Genomic DNA, 24,890 nt, shown 5'->3' on the forward strand with positions numbered 1-24,890 from the left:
TTTAATTTAAGGAAATAATAGTTTATATTTGAAGATTAAGTATTTACAATGCTACTGGTGCCACCATTTTTTAGTCTAATTTTTGCAAGCAGAATGTAAAGGGAGATTAGGAGGATTTCACAAAAGTAAATGCAAACATACTGATAATACTATTTTGTTATTGTTACCTTTTTCAGAAAATTGGCAGAATTAATCCTTTGTGCAGTAATAGAATTGACATCTGAAATGGAGATATCCTTCTCTATCTGACTTTCATATTCCTAAACGGAGAATTAAGTTAGTTTTACCTCTTCAGTGTAACAGAGTTCAGAGTATGATACATCGCAATAAGATATAAAATATTATTCAGTTCATGTGTAAGAGACACTGCCAACACTCTGGCATGAGATTCTCCCACTGAGCATTAGCTAAGAACAGCCTTAGACCATATTTCATTTGCTTCTAGGATGAGGTCCATTCATCTTTTAAAATAGCATAATGTTGAGAAAAAAAATTTACGATTGAGAAAATTATGAAAAAATGTGAAAATGACTGCAAAGTATTCTTTATGCATGCATTTACCTGGCAATCACATATGGGAAGTAGTTTAGTATCAATAACTTTAATTTTTAACTTCTAACTTTATTTTTTGTAAGATTTTTTAAAGCAATCTCCACACCCAACATGGAGCTCGAACTCACAATCCCAAGACCAAGAGTCTCACCTTCTGCCAACTGAACCAGCCAGGTGCCCCTTAACTTCTTTTTTTTTTTTTTAACATTTCTTTTTTTTTTTTTTTAAGATTTTATTTATTTATTTGACAGAGATAGAGACAGCCAGCGAGAGAGGGAACACAAGCAGGGGCAGTGGGAGAGGAAGAAGCAGGCCCATAGCGGAGGAGCCTTATGTGGGACTCGATCCCAGAACGCCGGGATCACGCCCTGAGCCGAAGGCAGATGCTTAACCGCTGTGCCACCCAGGCGCCCCATTAACTTCTAACTTTAAAAAGTTAATAACTCTAATTTTACTTCAAGCAGTTGGTATAAGTTATTTGTCAGGCTGCTTCGTCTATATAATTCAGAATAAATCTGCATCTGTTATATTTGCATTTGTAGGATACATCCCTAATACACATGGAATATGTTTTACATTATGGATAACATTAAAGACTACACAGGACCTGAGAGTTAAGATGGCGGAGGAGTAGGAGACACCGTTTTCAGCCGGTCCTCCGAGTCGAGCTGGATAGGTACCAGACCAGCCTAAACAACCACGGAACCAGCCTGAGACGCAGGAAGACGCATCTGGATCTCTACAAATGAACATCTCCAGCGCTGAGTATTGAGGTACGAAGCGGGGAGCCATGAAACCGTGCACAGATATCGGAAGATAAACGGAAGGGGGAGGGAGCCGCGTTTGGGCGCCGGGAAGCGGTAGCCACTTGCACGGGGGAGCGGGCGGGCTCGTGGTCGGCACCCGCAAAACAGCAGACTGAGACCGTGAGCCGGGTGCGCGCGCCACCAGGCATCTCGCGGAACACCGGAATCCCGGTGTGCTCACTGGATCCAGACTGAGACCGGGAGCTTCCGGAGCGCGCGGGGCGACTGGCGGCTGGCGGCATTAGAAAAACAAAGGACAGAGACGCGCCGGCCCTGGAAGTGAGGGCTGGGACGCCGGGTGTGGGGCGCACATCCCGGGACGCTGCAGGGTTGAGCAGCACCAACAGAGACAGAGTTAAAGTGGCCAGAACATTAGTAGAGAACGGGCCACAATCCCTCTGTTCCGTGACAGAGGCTGAAATTTGGCCGCTGCTGCTCTGACTCTCAGAAGAGGCACAGCAAACCGCCAGGGAAAGCCGCCAGAGAACAAAAGCCTGGAAATACCGGCTCAGGGAGTGCCCATCCCCATCCCCCCTCGCAGGGGACGCGGAGACTCTACCCAAACAGGGTTGCCTGAGTATCGGCGCGGCAGGCCCCTCCCCCAGAACGCAGAAGGCAGGCTGAAAAATCAAGAAGCCCACAACCCGAGGCGCCGGGGTGGCGCAGTCATTGAGCGCCTGCCTTCGGTTTAGGGCGTGATCCCGGCGTTCCGGAAAGGAGTCCCTCATCGGGCTCCTCCGCTGGGAGCCTGCTTCTTCCTCTCCCACTCCCCTGCTTCTGTTCCCTCTCTCGCTGGTTGGCTGCCACATATATAAATAAATAAAATCTTTAAAGAGGAAGCCCACATCCCTAAGATCCCTATAAAACAAGGGGCACGGCCTGGGACCCAGTCAATAATTTGGGCTCTGGAAACCCCGCAACCTCTCTTCATCAGAATGACAAGAAGGAGAAGCCACCCCCAGCAAAGAAAAGACAGTGAGACTGTGGCCTCTGCCACAGAAATAATGGATATGGATGTAACCAAATTATCAGAAATGGAATTCAGAGTAACGATGGTCAAAATGATGAGTAGAATTGAAAAAAGTATAAACGAAAAGGTTACTGAGAATATAGAATCCCTAAGGACAGAAATGAGAGCGAATCTGACAGAAATTAAAAATTCTATGGGCCAAATGCAGGCAAAACTAGAGGCTCTGACAGCCAGGGTCGCAGAAGCAGAGGAAAGGGTTAGTGAATTGGAGGATGGGTTAATAGAGGAAAAAATGAAAATAGAAGATGGTCTTAAAAAAATCCACGCCCACGAATGTAGGTTACGGGAGATTACTGACTCAATGAAACGATCCAATGTTAGAATCATCGGCATCCCTGAGGGGGTGGAGAAAAACAGAGGTCTAGAAGAGATATTTGAACAAATTGTAGCTGAAAACTTCCCTAATCTAGCAAGGGAAACAAACATTCGTGTCCAAGAAGCAGAGAGGACCCCTCCCAAGCTCAACCACGACAAACCTACGCCACGTCACATCATAGTGCAATTCGCAAATAATAGATGCAAGGATACAGTATTGAAAGCGGCCAGGGCAAAGAAATTTCTCACGTACCAAGGCAAAAGCATCAGAATTACGTCAGACCTGTCTACACAGACCTGGAATGAGAGAAAGGGTTGGGGGAGCATATTTAAAGCTCTTTCAGAGAAAAACATGCAGCCAAGGATCCTTTATCCAGCAAGGCTGTCATTCAGAATTGATGGAGAAATAAAGACATTTCAGAATCGCCAGTCACTAACCAATTTTGTAACTACGAAACCAGCCCTACAGGAGATATTACGGGGGGTTCTATAAAAGTAAAAAGGCCCCAAGAGTGATACAGAACAGAAAGTCACAGCCAATACAAACAAAGACTTTACTGGCAACATGGCAACATTAAAATCATATCTCTCAGTAATCAGTCTTAATGTAAATGGTTTGAACCATCCCATAAAACGCCACAGGGTTGCAGATTGGATAAAAAGAAATGACCCATCCATTTGCTGTCTACAAGAGACTCATTTCAAACCCAAAGATGCATTCAGACTGAGAGTAAGGGGATGGAGTACCATCTTTCACGCAAATGGTCCTCAAAAGAAAGCTGGGGTAGCAATTCTCATATCAGATAAATTGGATTTTAAACTACAGACTATAGTTAGAGACGCAGAAGGGCACTATATTATTCTTAAGGGAAGTATTCAACAAGTGGATATGACAATTATAAATATATATGCCCCCAACAGGGGAGCAGCAAGATACACAAGCCAACTCTTATCCAGAATAAAGAGACATATAAATGAAAATACATTAATAGTAGGGGACCTCAACACTCCACTCTCAGAAATAGACAGAACACCCTGGCAAAAACTAAGCAAAGAATCAAAGGCTTTGAATGCCATACTCGACGAGTTGGACCTCATAGATATATACAGAACACTACACCCCAGAACCAAAGAATACTCATTCTATTCTAATGCCCATGGAACATTCTCAAGAATAGACCATGTTCTGGGACACAAAACAGGTCTCAACCGATACCAAAAGATTGAAATTATCCCCTGCATATTCTCAGACCACAACGCTCTGAAATTGGAACTCAACCACAAGGAAAAATTTGGAAGAAACTCAAACATTTGGAGACTAAGAGCCATACTGCTCAGGAATGACTCGATAAACCAGGAAATCAAAAATCAAATTAAACAATTTATGGAGACCAATGAGAATGAAAATACAACAGTCCAAAACCTATGGGATACTGCAAAGGCAGTCCTAAGGGGGAAATACATAGCCATCCAAGCCTCACTCAAAAGAATAGAAAAATCTAAAATGCAGTTTTTATATTCTCACCTCAAGAAGCTGGAACAGCAACAGAGGGACAGGCCTAATCCACGAACGAGGAAGCAGTTGACCAAAATTAGAGCTGAAATCAATCAAGCAGAAACCAGAAGTACAGTAGAGCAGATCAACAGGACTAGAAGCTGGTTCTTTGAGAGAATCAATAAAATTGACAGACCACTGGCAAGACTTATCCAAAAGAAAAGAGAAAGGACCCAGATTATTAAAATTATGAATGAAAAAGGAGAGGTCACGACGAGCACCTTTGAAATTGGAAGGATTATTAGAAATTTTTATCAACAGCTATATGCCAATAAACTAAGCAATCTGGAAGAGATAGAATCCTTCCTGGAAACCTATAAACTACCAAGATTGAAACCGGAAGAAATTGATTCCTTAAACAGGCCAATTAATTATGAAGAAATTGAGTCAGTGATAAACAACCTTCCAAATAACAAAACTCCAGGCCCGGACGGTTTTCCTGGGGAATTCTACCAAACATTCAAGGAAGAAATAATACCTATTCTCCTAAAGCTATTTCAAAAAATAGAAACAGAAGGAAAGCTACCAAACTCATTCTATGAGGCCAATATTACCTTGATCCCCAAACCAGGCAAAGACCCCCTCAAAAAGGAGAATTACAGACCGATTTCCCTAATGAATATGGACGCCAAAATCCTCAACAAGATACTTGCTAATAGAATCCAACAGTACATTAAAAGGATTATCCATCACGATCAAGTGGGATTCATACCTGGGATGCAAGCGTGGTTCAATATTCGCAAATCAATCAGTGTGATACATCATATCAACAAGAAAAGACTCAGGAACCATATGATCCTCTCAATCGATGCTGAAAAAGCATTTGACAAAATACAGCATCCTTTCCTGATTAAAACCCTTCAGAGTGTAGGAATAGAAGGTACATTTCTCAATCTCATAAAAGCCATCTATGAAAAGCCTACTGCAAATATTATTCTCAATGGAGAAAAGCTGGAAGCCTTTCCCTTAAGATCAGGAACTCGACAAGGATGCCCACTCTCGCCACTATTATTCAACATAGTACTAGAAGTCCTTGCAACAGCAATCAGACGACAAAAAGGGATCAAAGGTATTCAAATTGGCAAAGAAGAAGTCAAAATGTCTCTCTTTGCAGATGACATGATACTCTATATGGAAAACCCAAAAGAAGCCACTCCCAAATTATTAGAAGTTATAGAGCAATTCAGTAACGTGGCAGGATACAAAATAAATGCTCAGAAATCAGTTGCATTTCTATACACGAATAACGAGACCGAAGAAAGAGAAATTAGGGAATCCATCCCATTTACAATAGCACCAAAAACCATACGTTACCTTGGAATTAACCTAACCAGAGACGTAAAGGACCTATATTCTAGAAACTATAAATCACTCTTGAAAGACATTGAGGAAGACATAAAAAGATGGAAAGATATTCCATGCTCATGGATCGGAAGAATTAACATAGTTAAAATGTCCATGCTACCCAGAGCAATCTACACTTTCAATGCTATCCCGATCAAAATACCAAGGACATTTTTCAAAGAACTGGAACAAACAGTCCTTAAATTTGTATGGAAACAGAAAAGGCCCCGAATCTCCAAGGAACTGTTGAAAAGGAAAAACAAAGCTGGGGGCATCACAATGCCGGATTTCGAGCTGTACTACAAAGCTGTGATCACAAAGACAGCATGGTACTGGCACAAAAACAGACACATAGACCAATGGAACAGAATAGAGAGCCCAGAAATGGACCCTCGGCTCTTTGGGCAACTAATATTTGATAAAGCAGGAAAAAACATCCGGTGGGAAAAAGACAGTCTCTTCAATAAATGGTGCTGGGAAAATTGGACAGCTACATGCAAAAGAATGAAACTTGACCACTATCTCACACCATACACAAAAATAAACTCCAAATGGATGAAAGACCTCAATGTGAGACAGGAATCTATCAAAATTCTAGAGGAGAACATAGGCAACAACTTCTACGACATCGGCCAAAGCAACCTTTTTCATGACACATCCCCAAAGGCAAGAGAAACAAAAGATAAAATGAATTTATGGGACTTCATCAAGATTAAAAGTTTCTGCACAGCCAAGGAAACAGTCAGAAAAACTAAGAGGCAGCCCACGGAATGGGAGAATATATTTGCAAATGACACTAGAGATAAAGGACTGGTATCCAAGATCTACAAAGAACTTCTCAAACTCAATACACGAGAAACAAATAAACAAATCAAAAAATGGGCAGAAGATATGAACAGACACTTTTCCAATGAAGACATACAAATGGCTAACAGACACATGAAAAAATGTTCAAAATCATTAGCCATCAAGGAAATTCAAATCAAAACCACACTGAGATACCACCTTACGCCAGTTAGAATGGCAAAAATAGACAAGGCAAGAAACAACAATTGTTGGAGAGGATGTGGAGAAAGGGGATCCCTCCTACATTGTTGGTGGGAATGCAAGTTGGTACAGCCACTCTGGAAAACAGTGTGGAGGTCCCTTAAAAAGTTAAAAATTGAGCTACCCTATGACCCAGCCATTGCACTACTGGGTATTTACCCCAAAGATACAGACGTAGTGAAGAGAAGGGCCATATGCACCCCAATGTTCATAGCAGCAATGTCCACAATAGCTAAATCGTGGAAGGAGCCGAGATGCCCTTCAACAGATGACTGGATTAAGAAGTTGTGGTCCATATATACAATGGAATATTACTCAGCTATCAGAAGGAACGAGTTCTCAACATTTGCTACAACATGGACAGCACTGGAGGAGATAATGCTAAGTGAAATAAGTCAAGCAGAGAAAGACAACTATCATATGATTTCCCTCATCTATGGAACATAAGAACTAGGATGATCAGTAGGGGAAGAAAGGGATAAAGAAAGGGGGGGGTAATCAGAAGGGGGAATGAAGCATGAGAGACTATGGACTATGAGAAACAAACTGAGGACTTCAGAGGGGAGGGGGGTGGGGGAATGGGATAGACCGGTGATGGGTAGTAAGGAGGGCACGTATTGCATGGTGCACTGGGTGTTATACACAACTAATGAATCATCGAGCCTTACATCGGAAACCGGGGATGTACTGTATGGTGACTAACATAATATAATAAAAAATCATTAAAAAAAAAAAATTAAAGACTACACAAAAATAATGAAGTAGATACTTTCGAACTTCCAGCCCTGTTACAATGAACATTCTTTTATCTAAAAGTAATTTATTTGTTCTTCCAATTATCTGCAAGAAATCTTGAATTTAATTCTGTTGGCAAGTAAGAACTTTTACTTAAAGATATATTAATATTTCATATCACTTTACTCTTTAAAGTATTAATTTATAAGAGCAACTTAAATATTATAATATCTAGATACTAATTTTTTATTATATGTGTCACAAATACACTGTCTTAATCTGTAGGGTTTTAATTTTAATATCAAATTTATTAATTTTTTTATTTATACTTTTTGTGTTTTAAGAAATACTTTCTCACCCCAAGATTAAGATACCATTTAAGTTTTGCTTTTCACATGTAATCCTTTTCTTAAGTTTTTTATTTTAATTCCAGCGTAATTAACATAATTCACATGTAGTCTCCTTACACAAGGTATTTATTCCTTTTGTGAGGTCTGAATCTTCTATTTCTTTCTAAACAGATGACCAGAACCACTTAACAGATAGTCCATTCTTTTTCTTAAGATTTTTTTTTAATTTAAAGATTGTATTTATTTATTTGTCAGAGAGAGACAGAGAGAGCAAACACAAGCAGGGGGACAAGCAGGCAGAGGGAGAAGCAGGCTCCCCGCTGAGCAGGGAGCCCCATGCAGGACTTGATCCCGGGACCTTGAGATCATGACCTGAGCTGAAGGTAGACTCTTAACCAAGTGAGCCACCAGGTGTCCCTTTTGGAAGATTTTTTATTTATTCATTTGAGAGAGATAGAGAGAGCGAGCGTGAGCATGAGCGGAAGGTGAGGGGGTGGGGGGGTGCGGAGGGAAAGGGAGAAGCAGACTTCCTGCTGAGCAGAGAGCCTGACACGGGGCTCAATCCCAGGACCCCAAGATCATGACCTGAGCCAAAGGCAGCCGCTTAACCCACTGAGCCACCCAGGTGCCCCGAAAGTCCATTCTTTTAGATCTGATTTGTGACGATACCTATCAAATATAAAGTTTCCACATATGAATAATAAGTCTGTTTTGAGGCCCTCTGTTCTATTTCACTGGTTTGGAATTGCATTACTACATTTACAAAATAATTTGGGGAGAACTGGCATCCTACAATGCTGGCACCTTACAATTTCCTATCAGTGAACGTTTACTCAGATTTTTTTTTTTACATCATTCAAAATGTTTTATAATTTTCTCCATTAAGTCCTTGCACTTTTTGTTAAATATATTCCTATGTATCTTAGAGTTTTAATTGTCATTGCAAGGGGTATCTTCATTAAGTTACAAGTTTAGTGGGCTTTTACTGGTATACAGAATGCTATTTATTTTGTCTTTAATTTTTCCTCAAATCTTTCAAAACAAAAAAAAATTAGCAAGAATGTTATAATCCATATACCCATCCTCTTAAGTAATTATAGTTGACCCTTGAAAACATGGATTTGAACTGTGCAGGTACACCTGGATGCAGACTTTTTGCATATGGTACTGAAAATGTATTATTTCTTCCTTATGATTTTCTTAATAATATTTTCTTTTCTCTAGTTTACTTTATTGTAAGAATACAGTATATAATACATGTCATATAAAAAAATGTGTTAACACTTTCTCCTATCAGGTTCTGATCAACCTGATATTTCAGTTTTGGGGGAGTAGAAAGTTATACATGGACTTTCAACTGCTCAGGGTTTGGTGCTCCCAACCCCCACACTGTTAAAGGGTTAACTGTGTACTTTGCCACATCTGCTTAATTTGTCTCTTTTATTATTTTTATTTTTTTGGCTAAAATATCTTGGAGTATATTACAGACACCATGCTTCCACATTCCTTAATAAATACTACAGCATGAATCTTCAGAAAACTAAGGACACACTTCTATACAGCCATGATGCCATAATCACAAACAACAAAATAAACAATTTCTTAATATTATCTAATATTCAACCCATAGCCAAATTTCACCAGTCGCTGTTTTTTTCCTCTCAAAACCTGGATCTAATTAAGGATCATGTGTTGTCTTTGGTTGTCCCTTTAGTCTCTTAATCTAGAATACTCTGCCTTTTTAAAAACTGGCTTTTTAAAGAGATTAAAACAGTTGTACTAGCAAGCCAGTTGTCCCACATTCCAAATTTGATTTTTTCCTTGTAGTGCCATTTAACTTGTTTCTCTATTCCTCATGCTTATAAACAAATTAAAGTCTTAATTTGATTCAGAGTACACATTTGTGGCAAGGATATCTCATACATAATGTTGTATATTTCATACTGTATCATATAAGGGGCAATAATGTCTGGCTGTATTTTATTATTGTATTAGTTTTCTTTTGCTGCTGTAACAAATTATCACAAATTAAGTCACTTCAAAAAACACAAATTCAGTATCTCACAGTTCTGTAGGTGAGAAGTTCTGGTTGCCCCAGCTGGTTTCTCTGCTCCAGGTTTCACAAGGTTGATGTCAAAGTGTAGGCCAGCTGGGTTCTTAACAGAAAGGTGTGGGAAGGATCTGTTTCCAAGCTCATTGATGTTGTTGGCAGAATCCAGTACCCTGCAGCTGTGTGACTGAGGTCTCCTTCCCTTGCTGCCATCAGCTAGGGCCCACTCTTAGCTTCCAGGGACCTCTCTCCAGTCTTTGCAGATGTTCCTTTAAGTCTCAGAGCCAGCAACTACTGGTTGAGTCCTTCTCATGACAAATCTGATTTCTCTTTCTGCAGCTTTTGCTCCCAACTGGAAAAATTTCTCTGCTTTTGAAGGCTCGTGTAATTAGATTAGGTCCCACCCAGATAAACCAGGATAATCTCCCTATTTTAAACAATGTAACATAACATATTCACAGGTTCTAGGGATTAGAGAGTGGACATCTAAAGAGGGGGCCATTATTCTACCTACCACTATTAGTAAGATTAAGCTGGATCACTGAGCCAAGATGGTGACAGCTAGATATCTCTGTTGTAGAGGTACAATGTTCCTTTTGCAATAAAGAATTAGTCATTTTAAATATGAATATTATATTCAACAGATTTACTAGTTGTGACAGTTTGCTGTAGTTTCTCTTATGTTTTCCATGTAGACAACTGTATTTTCTGCAACAAGGGCAGTTTGTCTTTTCTAATTCTAATTTCCTTCTTTCTGTCTTAATGCATTGGCTCTTCCTGGTAGAGATGATAGTGGGCATCCTTACATTGTTCAGATTAAGGGAAAATTGATGTCTATCCCCTAAGTATAATGTTTGCATAGGAGCCTATGAGGAAATGGATTTCTGATCATGATCCATACCAACTCAGTTTCAGAGCCATACAATTAATATGGTATTGAATCACAGTCAAGGGGCAGATTATAAGGAATAGATTTTCCAGAATGCTGAAAAGCTGGAGACAGAGAATTGTTCAGGGACACCTGGGTACTGGCTCTATTTCTTTTCTTGAAGGAAAATATGGATCAAGAACCAGAGGAGGCCAATGTTTGTAAACATTCCCTTAAATGGAAGTGCATTTACCATGTAAGTATTAATTCTCTTGGAGTAGTTGGGTAAACCTTGCCTATTGTGCAAAGGGGTTTTTTGTTTAACTGCTTTTTTTGTTTCATTTTGTTTTGTTAACTCTGGCAAAACCCTACTCTGTGTGGACATGTCACAAGAAGCTTACTCCCCATTAGGATACCAAAGTCCAGGAAAAACCAGCATCAAAATTTGTTGCAGCTGTCCTGACCTGTGTTCTGCTCTGCTTTCCGTATGTTTCTGCATTACTAGCTAATTATATCTGAAACTCATTGTAATCATCCAGTGGATATGTAGGTCATGCCTTCTTGTCTCTCCTCCCACCCTCTCAATTTCATAATTTAGAAGAAGCACTTCCTTCAATGCAGTTCACATCAGCAGAAAAACCCAAAATGTTGTAACATTCTTAATCAGTTTAAAGAAGTTCTCTTCTTAGGAAACAACAAAACTAAAAGGTAACCTAAGGAATGGGAGAAGTTATTTGTAAATGACGTATCCAATAAAGGGTTCGTATCCAAAATATATAAAGAACTTATAAAACTCAACACCCCCCCCAATCCAATGAAAAAATGGGCAGAAGACGTGAACAGACATTTCTCCAAAGAAGACATACAGATGGCCAACAGACACATGAAAAGATGCTTATCATCACTTATCTTCAGGGAAATACAAACCAAAATTAGAATGAGGTATCACCTCACACCTGTCAGAACGGCTAACATCAACAGCACAAGAAACAACAGGTGTTGGCAAGGATGTGGAGAGAGGGGAACCCTCTTGCACAGTTGGCAGGAATGCAAACTGGTGCAGCCACTCTGGAAAACAGTATGGAGGTTCCTCAAAAAGTCAAAAATAGGACTACCCTATGATCTAGCAATTGCACTACTAGGATACATACACCCCTATGTTTGTAGCAGCATTATTTATAATAGCCAAGATATGGAAGCAACCCAAGTACCCATTGATTGATGAATGGATAAAGATGGGATATATGTATATAATGAAAAATTACTCAGCCATAAAATGAAATCTTGCCATTTGCAACAACATGGATAGAGCTAGAGAGTATAATGCTAAGTGAAATAAGTCAGTCAGAGAAAGACAAATGCCATATGACTTCACTCATATGTGGAATTTAAGAAACAAAACAAACAAGCGAAGGAGAAAAAAAGAGAGAAAGAGACAAACCAAGAAACAGACTCTTAACTATAGAGAACTGATGATTACCAGAAGAGAGGCGTGTAGAGGGATGGGTGAAATAGGTGATAGAGATTAACAGTGCACTTGTCATTATGAGAGCCGGGTATTGTATGGAACTGTTGAATCACTACATCGTACATCTGAAACTAATATAACACTGTGTGTTAACTAACTGGAATTAAAATAAAAACTAAAAAAAGAAGAAATTTCCTTTTAATTCTAGTATACTAAGAGCTTTCATTATGAATGAGCACTGATTCTATTAAATGCCTTTTGGGCATTTATTAAAAGGAGCATATTTTTCCTTCCTTAATTTTGTTAATGTGGTAAATTATATTAATAGATTCCCTAATTAAATTAGCTTTGTTATGTGAAAACAAACCCTCTTAGATCATAAAGTGTAATTATATATTTATATACAATACATTGTTTTTCAATTTGTTGAATTTTTATTAGTAATTTTACAACTATGCTCATAAGTAATATGATCTAAAATGATCATTTTCTGCTCTCCTTGCCCAATTTGGGTATGAAAGTTATATCAGATTCAGAAAATGAGCAGGATTACTTCCCCTCCTTTTCTGTTCTCTGAATAGTTTGAATAAGGAAAGCTCCTAGTTTCAAGAGTAGAAACTATTCCTCTTTTATGATGTTATATTCCCAATATGCTGAGCCTCGTCTCTGCCTGTCACAGTTTATGGAACTGTAGAATTGAATTCAATCATTGAGATAAGCAGCAGGAGGAAACCGAGTAACTTTCTAGCTATTCTAAGATATTCTCATGTCTTCCCTCTGTAGTTTGCTAACTGAAGTTCCTAAGGTCTCAAAACAGGAGATTGACCATAACTAAAAGTTGGTAAATGCTTTCTGAAGCCGAATACCAGTTAGTCAGTTTGTGATTCCATGTAGTTATACTAACCCATGTTTGTGAAAGTCATGAATTATCTGCAAATCCTGTCGTTATATGACTATAATAGTCAAATGTGCTAACTGGTGGTGCTAGGACATTGTCATTGAAAAATCATTAATTTGCATTTCCCCTTTCACCTCTGAGCCACACCAAAAGAGTCTCCAGACAGTCTATTTGGTTCAGAACTGTCCTTGAGTTTTAAATGTAATGAGTCCTGTATAGTTTTGTTTGTGTATCCTCTAAACTAGGGTATACAAGCTAAAGGATGCCTGTGTGGCAACAACAAAAACACACACTATTTTTTAAAACAACTTTTATTTAATATTAAGTGACTTATTGCAATTTACTTTCAGTCCAGAATAAAATGAAGACAAATATCAAAGAGTTTATATTTATATTTACATTTTTTTCTTATTGATAATAACCATAGTTAAATTAATAAGTCTATTATAACCTATTTTTCAAAAATAGGTTTTTAATATAAACTTATTAGTTAAAAAAATTAAAATAGACTTAAAGCAGCAAAAATATTAATTTATCATACAATAAGCAATATTCAAATAGAAACCACATACCTGGAAGACTAAATCAGGAATATCCTTGTCGTAAAGGGGTATTTGCTGCAGAAGGAGAATGTCTAATTGACCTGCATTTCTAAGTTGCAATAGCTGGAAACGTTTACTCTTTTTCATTTCTTCTTCAGAAACAAAGTTAAATTCATCTTGCAACTGTTCAAGACGAAAATATTTTGGAATATCCTGTCCTTTATGTTTCATGTACTATAAAACATAAATAATAGTCTTTATTTAATATATTAATTTTTTACAATTTTAGAATTATTTCAAAACATTTTCCCCTCAACTGTGAGATGTTAGAGTTGCCATATATGTAGGAAATGGAGCAATGAATCTATACAGAGATAGAATCTGAAAAAAAAGAAAAAAGAAAAAATAGAATCCAGCCTACATGGCTTTCCAATCTTTTCCTGGTCATGACTGAAATGAAAAATGAAAATATTTGTATTGCACACTGGGTTAAAAGATGAGACTATTCATATCTGTTTGCCGTAAATGTTGAGAAAGGATCAATATTTCTGTATACCTGTAACCAATAGAGCACATTAATTGGGAAGCTCTGATCTAGGGAAGCTTAACTTCAATAATCAATGCATTGTTTTATTCAGTAAATGCAAATGTGCGTACGTGGTCCATGCAAAGAAGAGTGCTAGCTACCAAACTTCGCTGTAGTTCTACAAGGAAAGATAAAACAGAGAATGAATACTACAGTAAAAGGCAGAATGATATCAGAGTCACAGAAATTATAAAAAGAAAAAAAAAGTTAACAGGAGGGAATGGAAGGAAGGGCCTATATCTAACTGCGGTTATCAGGGAAACCTTTATCAGACTTGCATGGTAGGTAAGATAGTCACCTAGGGTGCCCTTCTGGGCAGAGGGAATGACATGAATAAAGGTATGAAGAATGCATGTTTGAGGCACACAGAGCAGTTCAGTTGGTTATAAGAAACAATTGGAGAAGTGAACAGATAATGGAGTCTTTGAGGGAAGGAATGTGTCTATAAATCATCTTTATATCCCTAGCATCTATAATACCATGGGCACTCAGTAGTTGTACAAGGATGCCAGCCTGAAGGTTAGCCTATAGGATGGACTGCAGGCTGCTAATTAACAGCAGAGTACCAACTATCAGGCCTAAAGTAGCAATTATTTCAGTTGCTGAATTTCTAATTGCCTTTACAATACTGTAAAACTGGTTGAAAATCATATCTGTCTTCAGATTTATCTTTATATGCCTCCTGGTACCTAGAAAAATATACAGCAAACTATGAAGTATAAGGGGGTAGAGCTTAGGAAATAGAATATACAGTATTGATAATTGCTAAAACTTACCATAATAAATTCCATTAAATCAGAATATTCTGGATTATTTGGATCAATTTTTACTTCATTCGCCCACTCAGAAAGCTTCTGTGCATTAATGAGCCACGGAATTCCAGGAACCCCTCTTGCATCTACATTCCTTAACACACTAACATAGAGAAAAATATCTTGTTGATTTGCATACAACATGCAAGTTATACCCCTGTTATACGGAGTAAAACCTACCCATTCCAGGTAGTTAAAGATAAAACCTATTCATCCCCTGCATTTAAAGATAAAACAGATTTAGATGTGATATCTCTTTTGGTTCTCACATTCTAATTTGTATCCTAGCGTTTTGATAAATGTCTACTCCCTCCCTAAGAGACAGTAAGCTTCTTAAGGGTAAAGTCTGTAAATATCCATCTTTGCCATCTCTACCTGGTGTAGTAGCTAAAATATAGTAGATGCTGAAGCAAATAGTGCTCACTGAATGTCCTTTGTAAACCCTGAGGATAGTAACTTGTTAAATATTTCCTTTCCACGGGATGTACAATATTGCAATTTAATCAAGATGTTAGTTTTAGCAAAATTAATAAAGTCCACAATATAAAAAGAATCTTTAAGCTCCATCTTTACAGTTGAAACATAATACAGAGTAATACAATTAACTGGAAGTATTCTGCTAGAAGAGTATCTTTGGTCATATGAGGCCATCTTGAGAAGTTGGAGAGCTGTAAGAGTCTAGACTCATAATTCATCTTTGATGACCTCAGCTATAGGCTAAGTGGAGAAGAAATTCAATCCTAAACAGTAAGGATTTCTTTAGAGCCATCAATTATCCCAGTTATTTAGTCTCTCTCTTCATAATTTGCCTCATCGTGTGTAGAGGGACTTGGACTAGAAAATCTCTAAGATCCTTTCAATAAAGTAATTCAAGAAACATTCCAGTCCATAAGCTGGGAGTCCAGAAATACAGTTCTGACTCAATAATGTCTTAACCCAAACATGGACACTATCTTACACTGTCTACTTTCCATTAGCACATACTCATATTTCTATCATGAATCTTGGGAAGCTATTGCAAACAAAGCCAATGCCTGGTATGACGGGATATAAGCAAAATTACAAATAGATGAAGTATGAGTAGTATTCCTTTCTTTAATTCTTACTTCTGTCCTTATATTTGAACTGTTTTGATCTCTTTGTCACAAGAGAGCTCTAAAGCCTGATACCCTGACACCATCATGTAAAAAATTTCCCTTCTCACAGGAAGAGTCCTAGCCCAGGTCACAAAGCCTGAGGCAAAGCTTACATGTTAATTAATAGATTAGGGAGAGAAACTTACCCAGTTATAGCCTTAAAATAAAAAAGGAGTTGTAACTGGATTTCAATGTACTCCCATGATTTCTGCCTCAGGGAGGGTAATAAAGACCTCAGAACATCTCCTGCTTTTGCTACAATGATTCCTCCAGCCAGGCCCTATAGGTGTTCAGCTGTGGGCTATGGCAAAATCCCTCTGTCACCTGTACTCCTTTCTCCACAACCAAATGCCAAGCAAGGAATACAATTCAGTGGCATTAAGTATACTCACAATATTGTACAACCACCGTCACTACCTATTTCCAGAATTTTTATCATTCCAAACAGAAACTCTGTTAAACAACAACTCCCCATTCCTCCCTACCCCCAACCATTGGCTTTCTGTCTCTATGAATTAAGAAAAAAAAAAAAAAGGTAAAGTTACTGGGGAGGAAAGACAGACTGTCTACAAAATACCAACATGGTAGACTTTTAAACAGGAATGATAAATCCCAGATTATGCAATTATAGCTTCAAAGGGTCAAGGGAAAATAAGTATCAACCTCAGATTTTACACCCAAACTATTGTTCAAGAATGAGGACAAAACAAAGGTATTTTCAGATACACAAAAACTAAACAAATTTGCTAGCTACAGAAACTGACTGAAAGAATCAATAAAGGAGCAGATTTTCAGCAAGAAAAGTAAATGTGGAATGAAAGTGTGGAAGATAAAGAGATGCAAACACAAAAGTCAATTAACCATGTCAGAAAATGTAATTAACTAGTGAGCATAAGAAAAACTTTTGTATATTAAAAATGTGTTAAATGAAAACTCTGGACAATAATCACTGATATTAGAGAAGTGTGCTCAATGTGGAATTAAAGCATTCCAAGATCTTTTAGTTCACTGCTTCATCTCCAGCTCACTGATGAATGAATAAATGAATGAGTAAATCAGAGAAGACATGAATACTTTCTTTCAGATCTCCTTGCTCCAGAAGGAGAGCTCCATGCTTTGACCCTCACAAGTCAGCCCTGCCTTTTGGAGCACCCATATCAGGTTCCTGGAAGCCTTGCTCAGCACCAGCCCTTCACCGCCCACAGCTGAAGAGGAGAGTTCTAGAACCAACCACTCTGATAACGGAAGCCCCAACTGTAAAGTTTTACTTCAAGTTAACTGCTTTAGAGAGTGCTCTGGACTTTGAAACCTTCTTTTGCAATTCACTGGCTCTTGAAATTTGTCATCTGTCCCAATGTTTCACACAACTGCTTTCAATCTTTTGTCAACTTGAGTTCCCAAGTAGGTGGAACTGCTAACTGCAGCATCACAGAAGCCATGAGAGAAAAGACTTCAAGAAGCAAAATGATGAGGATAGGTCAATAAATATGGCCAGAAGGTCACTGGCTGTGTTCAGGAATAAATGGGTTGCGTTAGGGAGGGAATGTGCCAAGACAGGTTTTCAGGGTTTAATCAAATACTTGGTTCTTCTTTTTCTTTCTTTCTTTCTTTCTTTTTTTTTTTTTTAAAGATTTTATTTATTTATTTGACAGAGAGGGAGACAGCCAGCGAGAGAGGGAACACAGTTAGGGGGAGTGGGAGAGGAAGAAGCAGGCTTCCAGCGGAGAAGCCTGATGTGGGGCGGGATCACGCCTGAGCCGAAGGCAGACGCCCAACAACTGAGCCACCCAGGCGCCCCTGGGTTCTTCTTTGTTTTAAAACAAAGACGGTTTCTTGAATACAAAAGACTAACAGTTTAAGGAAATGGAAGAATTAAAGATAATGTAAGAAAAGGATATAAACCTGTCGTCAGGATCCTAAAGGAGACAAAGAAAGTTCCAAATTGCCTGTATAAAAGTTAGCTTTAGAGTAATAAGAACAAACATTTGACTCCAAAAAGAAAGCAAAGAATAGTATAAGGAGGCAAAGATTGGAAAGAGCCGCAGTGGGGGCGATGCCATGGAAAAACAAAGAAATACAAGCAAATAATGGCTCAGAGTATTAAAAGCTTATTCACTAGCTCCAAAATGGAATACCTTTATTAATTGTCCATTTTTCTCTAAAATGCCCTTATTCAGGTCTCTCAGAAGTTGACCTTGTTTACTGAGCAAAACAAGGACATCATCAAAATTACATTCCTGTGTACACAGTGATTTCCGTTTCCTTCTCTGATTTGAAGAGATATTTCCTCTTCTCTAGACCCAAGCTATCACTTGTGTTCTGGTTCAATATCTTCTTGACTCTGAAGGATCTCATACTCTTTCTAATACATTCTGGCTCTTTTTCTATGGATTTCATCACTTATTCTAAGAACATAAAAATTGCCCCAATTTTCAAGAAACCTATACTTTGATTCTATTGTCTCTCTTATTTTCAGCCTCTTTTTAAAACTTCTTGGTAACTAATCTACATCCCTGACCTCAGCCTCCTCAACATCAATTGCTGAGTGCTACTGACACTGGTTTTTTTTCTCTTAAACTATTGCCAAGAAAAGCATTTATGAACTCTTACTATAACTCTGGCCATATGCCACTGGCTTTATACATAGTGTTCTCATTGTTATTTTTAAAATAGTCTCTAATTTCAGTTTGATTTCCTGTTTAATCCAAGTTATTTATAGTAATGTCTTAAATTTTAAAAATTATTTTATTTTAAAAATAGACTTTTTTAAAGAGCAGTTTCAGGTTCAGAGCAAGACTGATCAGAAAGTGCACAGTTTCCATATGTCCCCTACCCGCCCCCAACCTGCAATCTTTTCTACTATCAATATCTTGTACCAGAGTTGTAATTTATTACATTCATTGAAATAAAAGAGTTGCATTTGTTACAAACAATGACTGACACATCATCATCTCTCAAAGTCCATGTTTACATTAGTGTTTACTCTTGGTGTTGTACATTCTATGGGTTTTGACAAATATGTAATGACATGTATCTACAATTATAGTATCATACGGATAATAGTTTCACTGCCCTAAAAATCCTGTGTGTTCTGCCTATCCATCCCTGTTTCCTCCTAATGCCTGGCAACCACTAATATTTTGCTGTCTCCGTAGTTCTGACTTTTCCATAATGTCACATAGTTGGGTATAACAATATATTTTATTAAACGTGTGTTTACATGGGGAGGGGGAACCATCTTCTTGTTATCATCACTAATTAATTTTTAAATAATGGAATCTACTTTGCCCTTTATATTTATTGTTTTATTCAAACACAGAACAATAAATAAATCAGTATTATCATTTTTATAGATTTTTTACTGTAGTTAATTCTAGTAATCCCATTTGTGGTATGATCTAGAAATTAATCTCAATTTCCTAAGAAGTCCTAGGGCATAGAATAAGATTTCTAGGATTTTTCTTCTAGCAAATTGATAATGCATCAATGATTCTTTCATAATCCAGAATGGTTGGGAGATACAAAGGATCCAGAAATGAAATCCTTGGGAATCTTGGCCTCTGCCTGCAAGAGCTATGGGACCACTTCTCCCATCATCCATGTAACTATAAACCTAAGCATTAAAGAGATACATTCACTTACATATAAATCCAAATAAAAATAAATAGTCCAAATAAACTAGACTGTTCTTACCGCTGTTAGAGTTTTCCCTTTTACAGACACAGGTTCTGTGTGATGCTTTGCGGAGAACTGGCATTATTTTTCAGGCATACAAGTTCATTACCTGCAGGACGCAGATCTTAATGACTGTGACATGGGTGTCAGAGGAATACTATTTTCGTCTAAAGCCCACGACAGAGAGTAGCTCAGTTTTCCTGACGTCAAAAGACAAAGTTCCTCAGTTCCATTTCCCTCAAGAAGAAAAGGGACATCTGTTTATAAAAAGCATTAAAACATGAATTTTTAATAAAGCACAGAGTGTGACGCATTGTAGATTTTTCCCCCTGACTTTACTTGTGGAACCCCAGGCTGTTCTGTGGTGACCCCAGGCTCTAATCTTAGAACTCTCCCTCATTTTCCATCTAAGTTACCTCAAGGCAGACCACTTCAAACAGACTACAAAACAGAGAGGAAAATATTGATCTGAAGACCTAGGGATGAACATCTCTATTATCCTCGTCTTACTACTAGAAGCATTTTTAACCATTCTTTCTGGAAGTGGCTTCAAGCAGGAAAGGACCGCTGGAGGCAGAACTAGAGGCAAACCAGCTACTACTCTGTCCCCTTTCCTTACAGTCCTGAGGCTTCTCCTTCTATCCATTTTCTTTCTCAATCTCCAGAGAGCTTAACAATACTCCTCAAAAATTCTGCTGAGTTCCTGGTGCTCCCTAAATTTTTTGCCCTAAGTCTTTCTCCTGGGTTCCCACAACCCTATTTTCCTGCTTCAGCTGGACTCTAAGCAAACTACATTCCTCTCTTATTCCTGTCCTTCCCAGACTTTTTTGCCTACTTATTTCCTTCCTTTCCTCTTGCTCACTTGTTCATATTTCCTTTTCACTTGTTTGTATACAAGCAGCTGTGAAACTCCTAGCTAGGAGGGTGAAAGAAGGCATCTGGGGGAGAAGGAAAGGAATGGCAGTGTTCTCACGGACACGCTGACTTGAATTTCATTGCATGAGGAGTGAAATCAATTGAAAAACAAGTGAGCAGAAACATCCCTTCTTCCTTCTCTCCTTTTCTCTTTTTCCCTCATTCCTTCTCTATCTCCCTTTTCTATTCAGCTCAAAGATGCATCAATACATCCCAGAGCATCTTTAGGCTTCGCTAAAGCAGAGACAGAAGCAGAGTGGTCTCTCCATTCAGGAGCAGGCTCCTGTTCCAGACAGCATAGTGCTCTTGTCTCAGGTGATTTAGGAAAAGCACAGGTGCCAATTCCAAATTTTAGATTTCCCAAAGATCTGATTCAAGACATTGTTAAAATGTTAGTTTAATACACTTTAAAACTAATCCTGTAAACATAGCACTCTTTATTCACATAAATGACCCAGGGTCAGGTAGGATATGGAACTCCCAAGAGACTGAAGGTAGGGAGGGGGACATGTTAAATAAACTTACTGCTTCCTACTTCTCCATACGCAGGTATGACCAGCTCATCAGAGCTAAACTCTACATATTCCAAAACAGTTTTGCTTTTCAACTCTGTGTTATTAGGTAAAGGTAAATATAGTTTTGCCAGTAAACTTGTCCTTTTACTTATCTCATAAACCTAAATATAAAAGAAATGGTTGATAGCTCACTGAAAGTACAAAATGCGGGAGGAGGGAGCTAAAATGAGAACCCTCAATTAACACATTTTTATTCTTTTTTAAAAATACTAGCATATAAAATAGGTATTTCTCTAGAGCATCTCACCCATGTGATTATGAGAAAGGAGATAATCTAAGTCCTTTAAAATATAATGCCTTTTACTGGTTTCAAAGAAAATGATTTGAATTAAAGGATTACAAATAGAGTTCTGAGCACATAGGTACATATAACACAATACTCAAAAAACTTACTTTTGTACAGCACTTTTAAAGTTCTTTATCTCATTTAAGCCTGATAAAAATGATTAGGAAATAGGTATTACTTTTCCAATTTTACAAATGCAGAAATTGAGTCTCTATATGAAACTACATTAGTTTTTATTATAAATGGTAGAAATTCAGGTTGAATTGCTTAGGAAAGGGGGAGATTCATTGGTTCATAGAATCAGAGGACAAGTCGAGCAAGCTATGGGAGGCAGGGGAGGGAGAAAGTGTCCCAGAAGAAGGAGTAAGGGAGGGGCTGAGTAGACAGCTCCATAGATGTCCACTGGGTATTAAACCCAGGTCTTCTGATTCTGTATGCTGTTCTTTCTACTACCATTCCATCGCTGCCATAACTACAAACCTAATTTTTTTTTTAAGAAAAATCTTATTTTGACCTATACTGTGTTGTCAGTGTTTGGGAAAACAGTGACATGTGCTCCAAAAAAAAAAAAGGAAATCAAGGAGGGAAAAAATGCTTCTTGAAAGGTAAGAATGTGTCAATCAAAAGGATGGTTAATTAACCAAAAAAGCAGAGAAAAATGAAAGTCAAAGAAGCAAATATTTTTTCTGATCATCTAAATATTGTCCCCAAAAGAGTGACTATAAGTCAGCACTCTAGTTCCTTGACAAAGGCATCCCTCACACAGAAAGGTTTGTAGGGGTTGTAGCTTACAGTATTCAGGCCTATGAAAGAAATTTCATAGGGCAAATCGGTAAACTGGCTAACTGAAAAGAGGCATGACTACACTGATAACTACATTCAAATGTTAAATTGGCATTTTTGATTTTACACATCAGCCTTGTGATTTGTTTAGGGGTTGTAGACATATTCTCCTGGGACTGTCAAATCCAGTTTCTGGGACTGCAGGGCTGGAGGCCAGACCCTGGAGAGTAAAGGTAAAGGTAGAGAATTCCACCTCCGTGAGTGAAGTCTCCTGGGAGAGCCTTATCTCCTGATGGCAGCTCTCAAAGCCACTGTGTGGCTGGGATGGAGTGTCAAGAATGAAAATGGGCTAAGTGGGAGAACTAGAATGTTCAAAAGTTCAGAAGTAGGAAATTGCAAGGATGTATGGGGAAAAAACCAAGCAGTTCAGTTTGGCTACAGTGAAAAATGAATGAAGAGGAATGATAAGGAGTAAATTCAAAATGTAGGTCAGAATCTGTTAGGTCGGGTCGCATAGATTTATTTTGCAATTTTTGCCGTTGCTCCTGGTGCATTTTAACCCTAGTTAGATTCCCTTCTTTCCCTGCCTCTTAGTTTGCTAAGATCATGTTCGAAGTGGTAGGATAATGAAGGATTCAAAATACACATTTTTCTACTTGGGGGTGCGGGCAAGTTTTATACTTCAAGTGGTTGGATTATTACATCGCAATTTATTTTAGGTACAATAGGAAAGTATATTCAGTATACTTTTTAAATAGGAATTTCAACAGAGATACATTTTGAGATGATAGAAACTTGATAGTACAGATGAACAAAATGAATGTGCCTCTGATCAGGGATAGAAAAAAATTAATTTAGGCATTGTAAAAATATCTTTGATTTAGATTCATAGTTATAATTCTCTCCCCACTCCTCACAGCTCACTCGATGCTCACATACACAAATTTTTATTCCCTCCTAACTTTCCTTTCAGGTCTAGTTGCAAGTTTAACCCCTATGTTAGCCATCAAGGCTTCTTATCTAGACTCCCTTCATGTCTCTAATTTTTCTCCATTGTCCCATTTTCTTCTCCCTTTAGTGCAGGGGTTCTTATGCTGGGGTCTTCAGACAGGGTTAAGGAGTCTGTTGTGTGTATGTTCTTTCATCAGATTCTTAAAGGGATCCAAAACATAAATAAACAGACGAATAAATAAATAAACAGACAAACGAACAAATAAACAAACAAAACACATACATACATACAAATTCAGCAAGACACTGAAATCACTAAATCAGGGCTGAGACAGTTTGGAGAAATCATTCAAGACTAACAATAGCTATGCTACACATTATAGTTTAAATAACCCTCTTCCATATCACTAGCAAATGAAGAATAGTGCTGCACATCCAGGGTTGATAGGAATTTTAGCAGGAGAGAATGGAAGTATTTAGAATAACCACGAATCAAATAATTTTGTATTTGTAGCATAAAAGACCATTGCTGAGTTATAAATATATTATTTATAAATATCTTGCCTACCCATATAGGTCGATCATCTCTAAATAGAAATTACTTGTCACATATAACAGTAACTAACAAGAAGTTTAAAATTATGTATGGCATAAGATAAGATACAAAAGTAAATGACAATGGCATACCTCCAAGCAAATTGTTTCAGGCCAGTATATTAACTGAATATTGAAAATTTGCTGAAACATGACTTTAAAATCAAACTGAAGAGGAGATACGGAAGTGCAAGTAATCTGTTTATTGTTGTATAGTATTTTAATAAAATATTTAAGCTTCTGAATTTTGGCTCTTCTCTTTTGTTCGTGCCTAAAAATTAAACAAATCTTTAAGGGATCCTTGAAAAACAAAATGGATACAAAATATTGTTCTTTTGAAAATACACCTGAGCATGTTAAAGTATGACCATTTTAGAGGACAAATGCTATCTTTAAGCCCAATAACGCTTGCCTATGTGTGGATAAAATCCTCTCCTACTTGAATGTTTTTTTAAAAAGATATTTACTCAAAAATAGAGAAAGAACTAAAATCAAGGTACTATAAATCACTCAGTTATTTATTTTACTAAATTGAAACTTAAAGAGATTATAGCACTTACCCATCTTATCAGATGTCTTATAAGAAAACTGAGGAACTTAGGAATGGGGTAGGGGAGCTTGAATTAAAAATTGGAAAATAATAAAAAATCATTATTAAAAAAAATAAAATAAAAGGGTGATATAACAAAAAAAAAATTGGAAAATATTTTCTAACTTTCAGAAGAAAGACACACTTTTAAAAGAAATATGCCATGTTTTCAATAACCTCATTGAGGTGGCTCTCAGTCAACAGGCTTGCTGTGTCCTCTTTAAGGTCTTTATAAATCCCTTTAGGCCTTAGATTGTACACTCTTTTCCTCCAGGACATTCTTTCTCTAACTGCAAAGATCAGAGAGGCAAGCCAGAATCCCCGGGCTTCTAGAAAATCCTTGCTGGGAAATAAACTGATCCCTTAAGTGATTTGAAACTCCTGAAGAGAGTCTTCCAGCCATTCATTTGATCATTCACCCAACATCT

General features: G+C 37.8%; 1 protein-coding gene across 2 annotated transcripts in view; it reads right to left on the reverse strand.

Moving 5' to 3' along the window:
* CC2D2B (coiled-coil and C2 domain containing 2B) overlaps window positions 1–24,890 on the reverse strand; it is a 97,302-nt gene that overhangs the window by 41,894 nt on the left and 30,518 nt on the right. For both annotated transcript variants that reach the window (XM_045785080.2, XM_087862487.1), the window contains 6 exons: window positions 23,967–24,144; window positions 21,210–21,360; window positions 19,879–20,026; window positions 14,923–15,061; window positions 13,591–13,794; window positions 168–260 (listed from right to left, as the gene is read on the reverse strand). In XM_045785080.2, the coding sequence (XP_045641036.2) occupies window positions 168–260; window positions 13,591–13,794; window positions 14,923–15,061; window positions 19,879–20,026; window positions 21,210–21,360; window positions 23,967–24,144 (913 nt within the window). The remainder of the gene's footprint in view (window positions 1–167; window positions 261–13,590; window positions 13,795–14,922; window positions 15,062–19,878; window positions 20,027–21,209; window positions 21,361–23,966; window positions 24,145–24,890) is intronic.

The sequence above is a fragment of the Ursus americanus genome, chromosome 6 (genome assembly GCF_024610735.1).
Source record: "Ursus americanus isolate L20-20 chromosome 6, mUrsAme1.1.p, whole genome shotgun sequence".
In the NCBI taxonomy this organism is placed as follows: Eukaryota; Metazoa; Chordata; class Mammalia; order Carnivora; family Ursidae; genus Ursus; species Ursus americanus.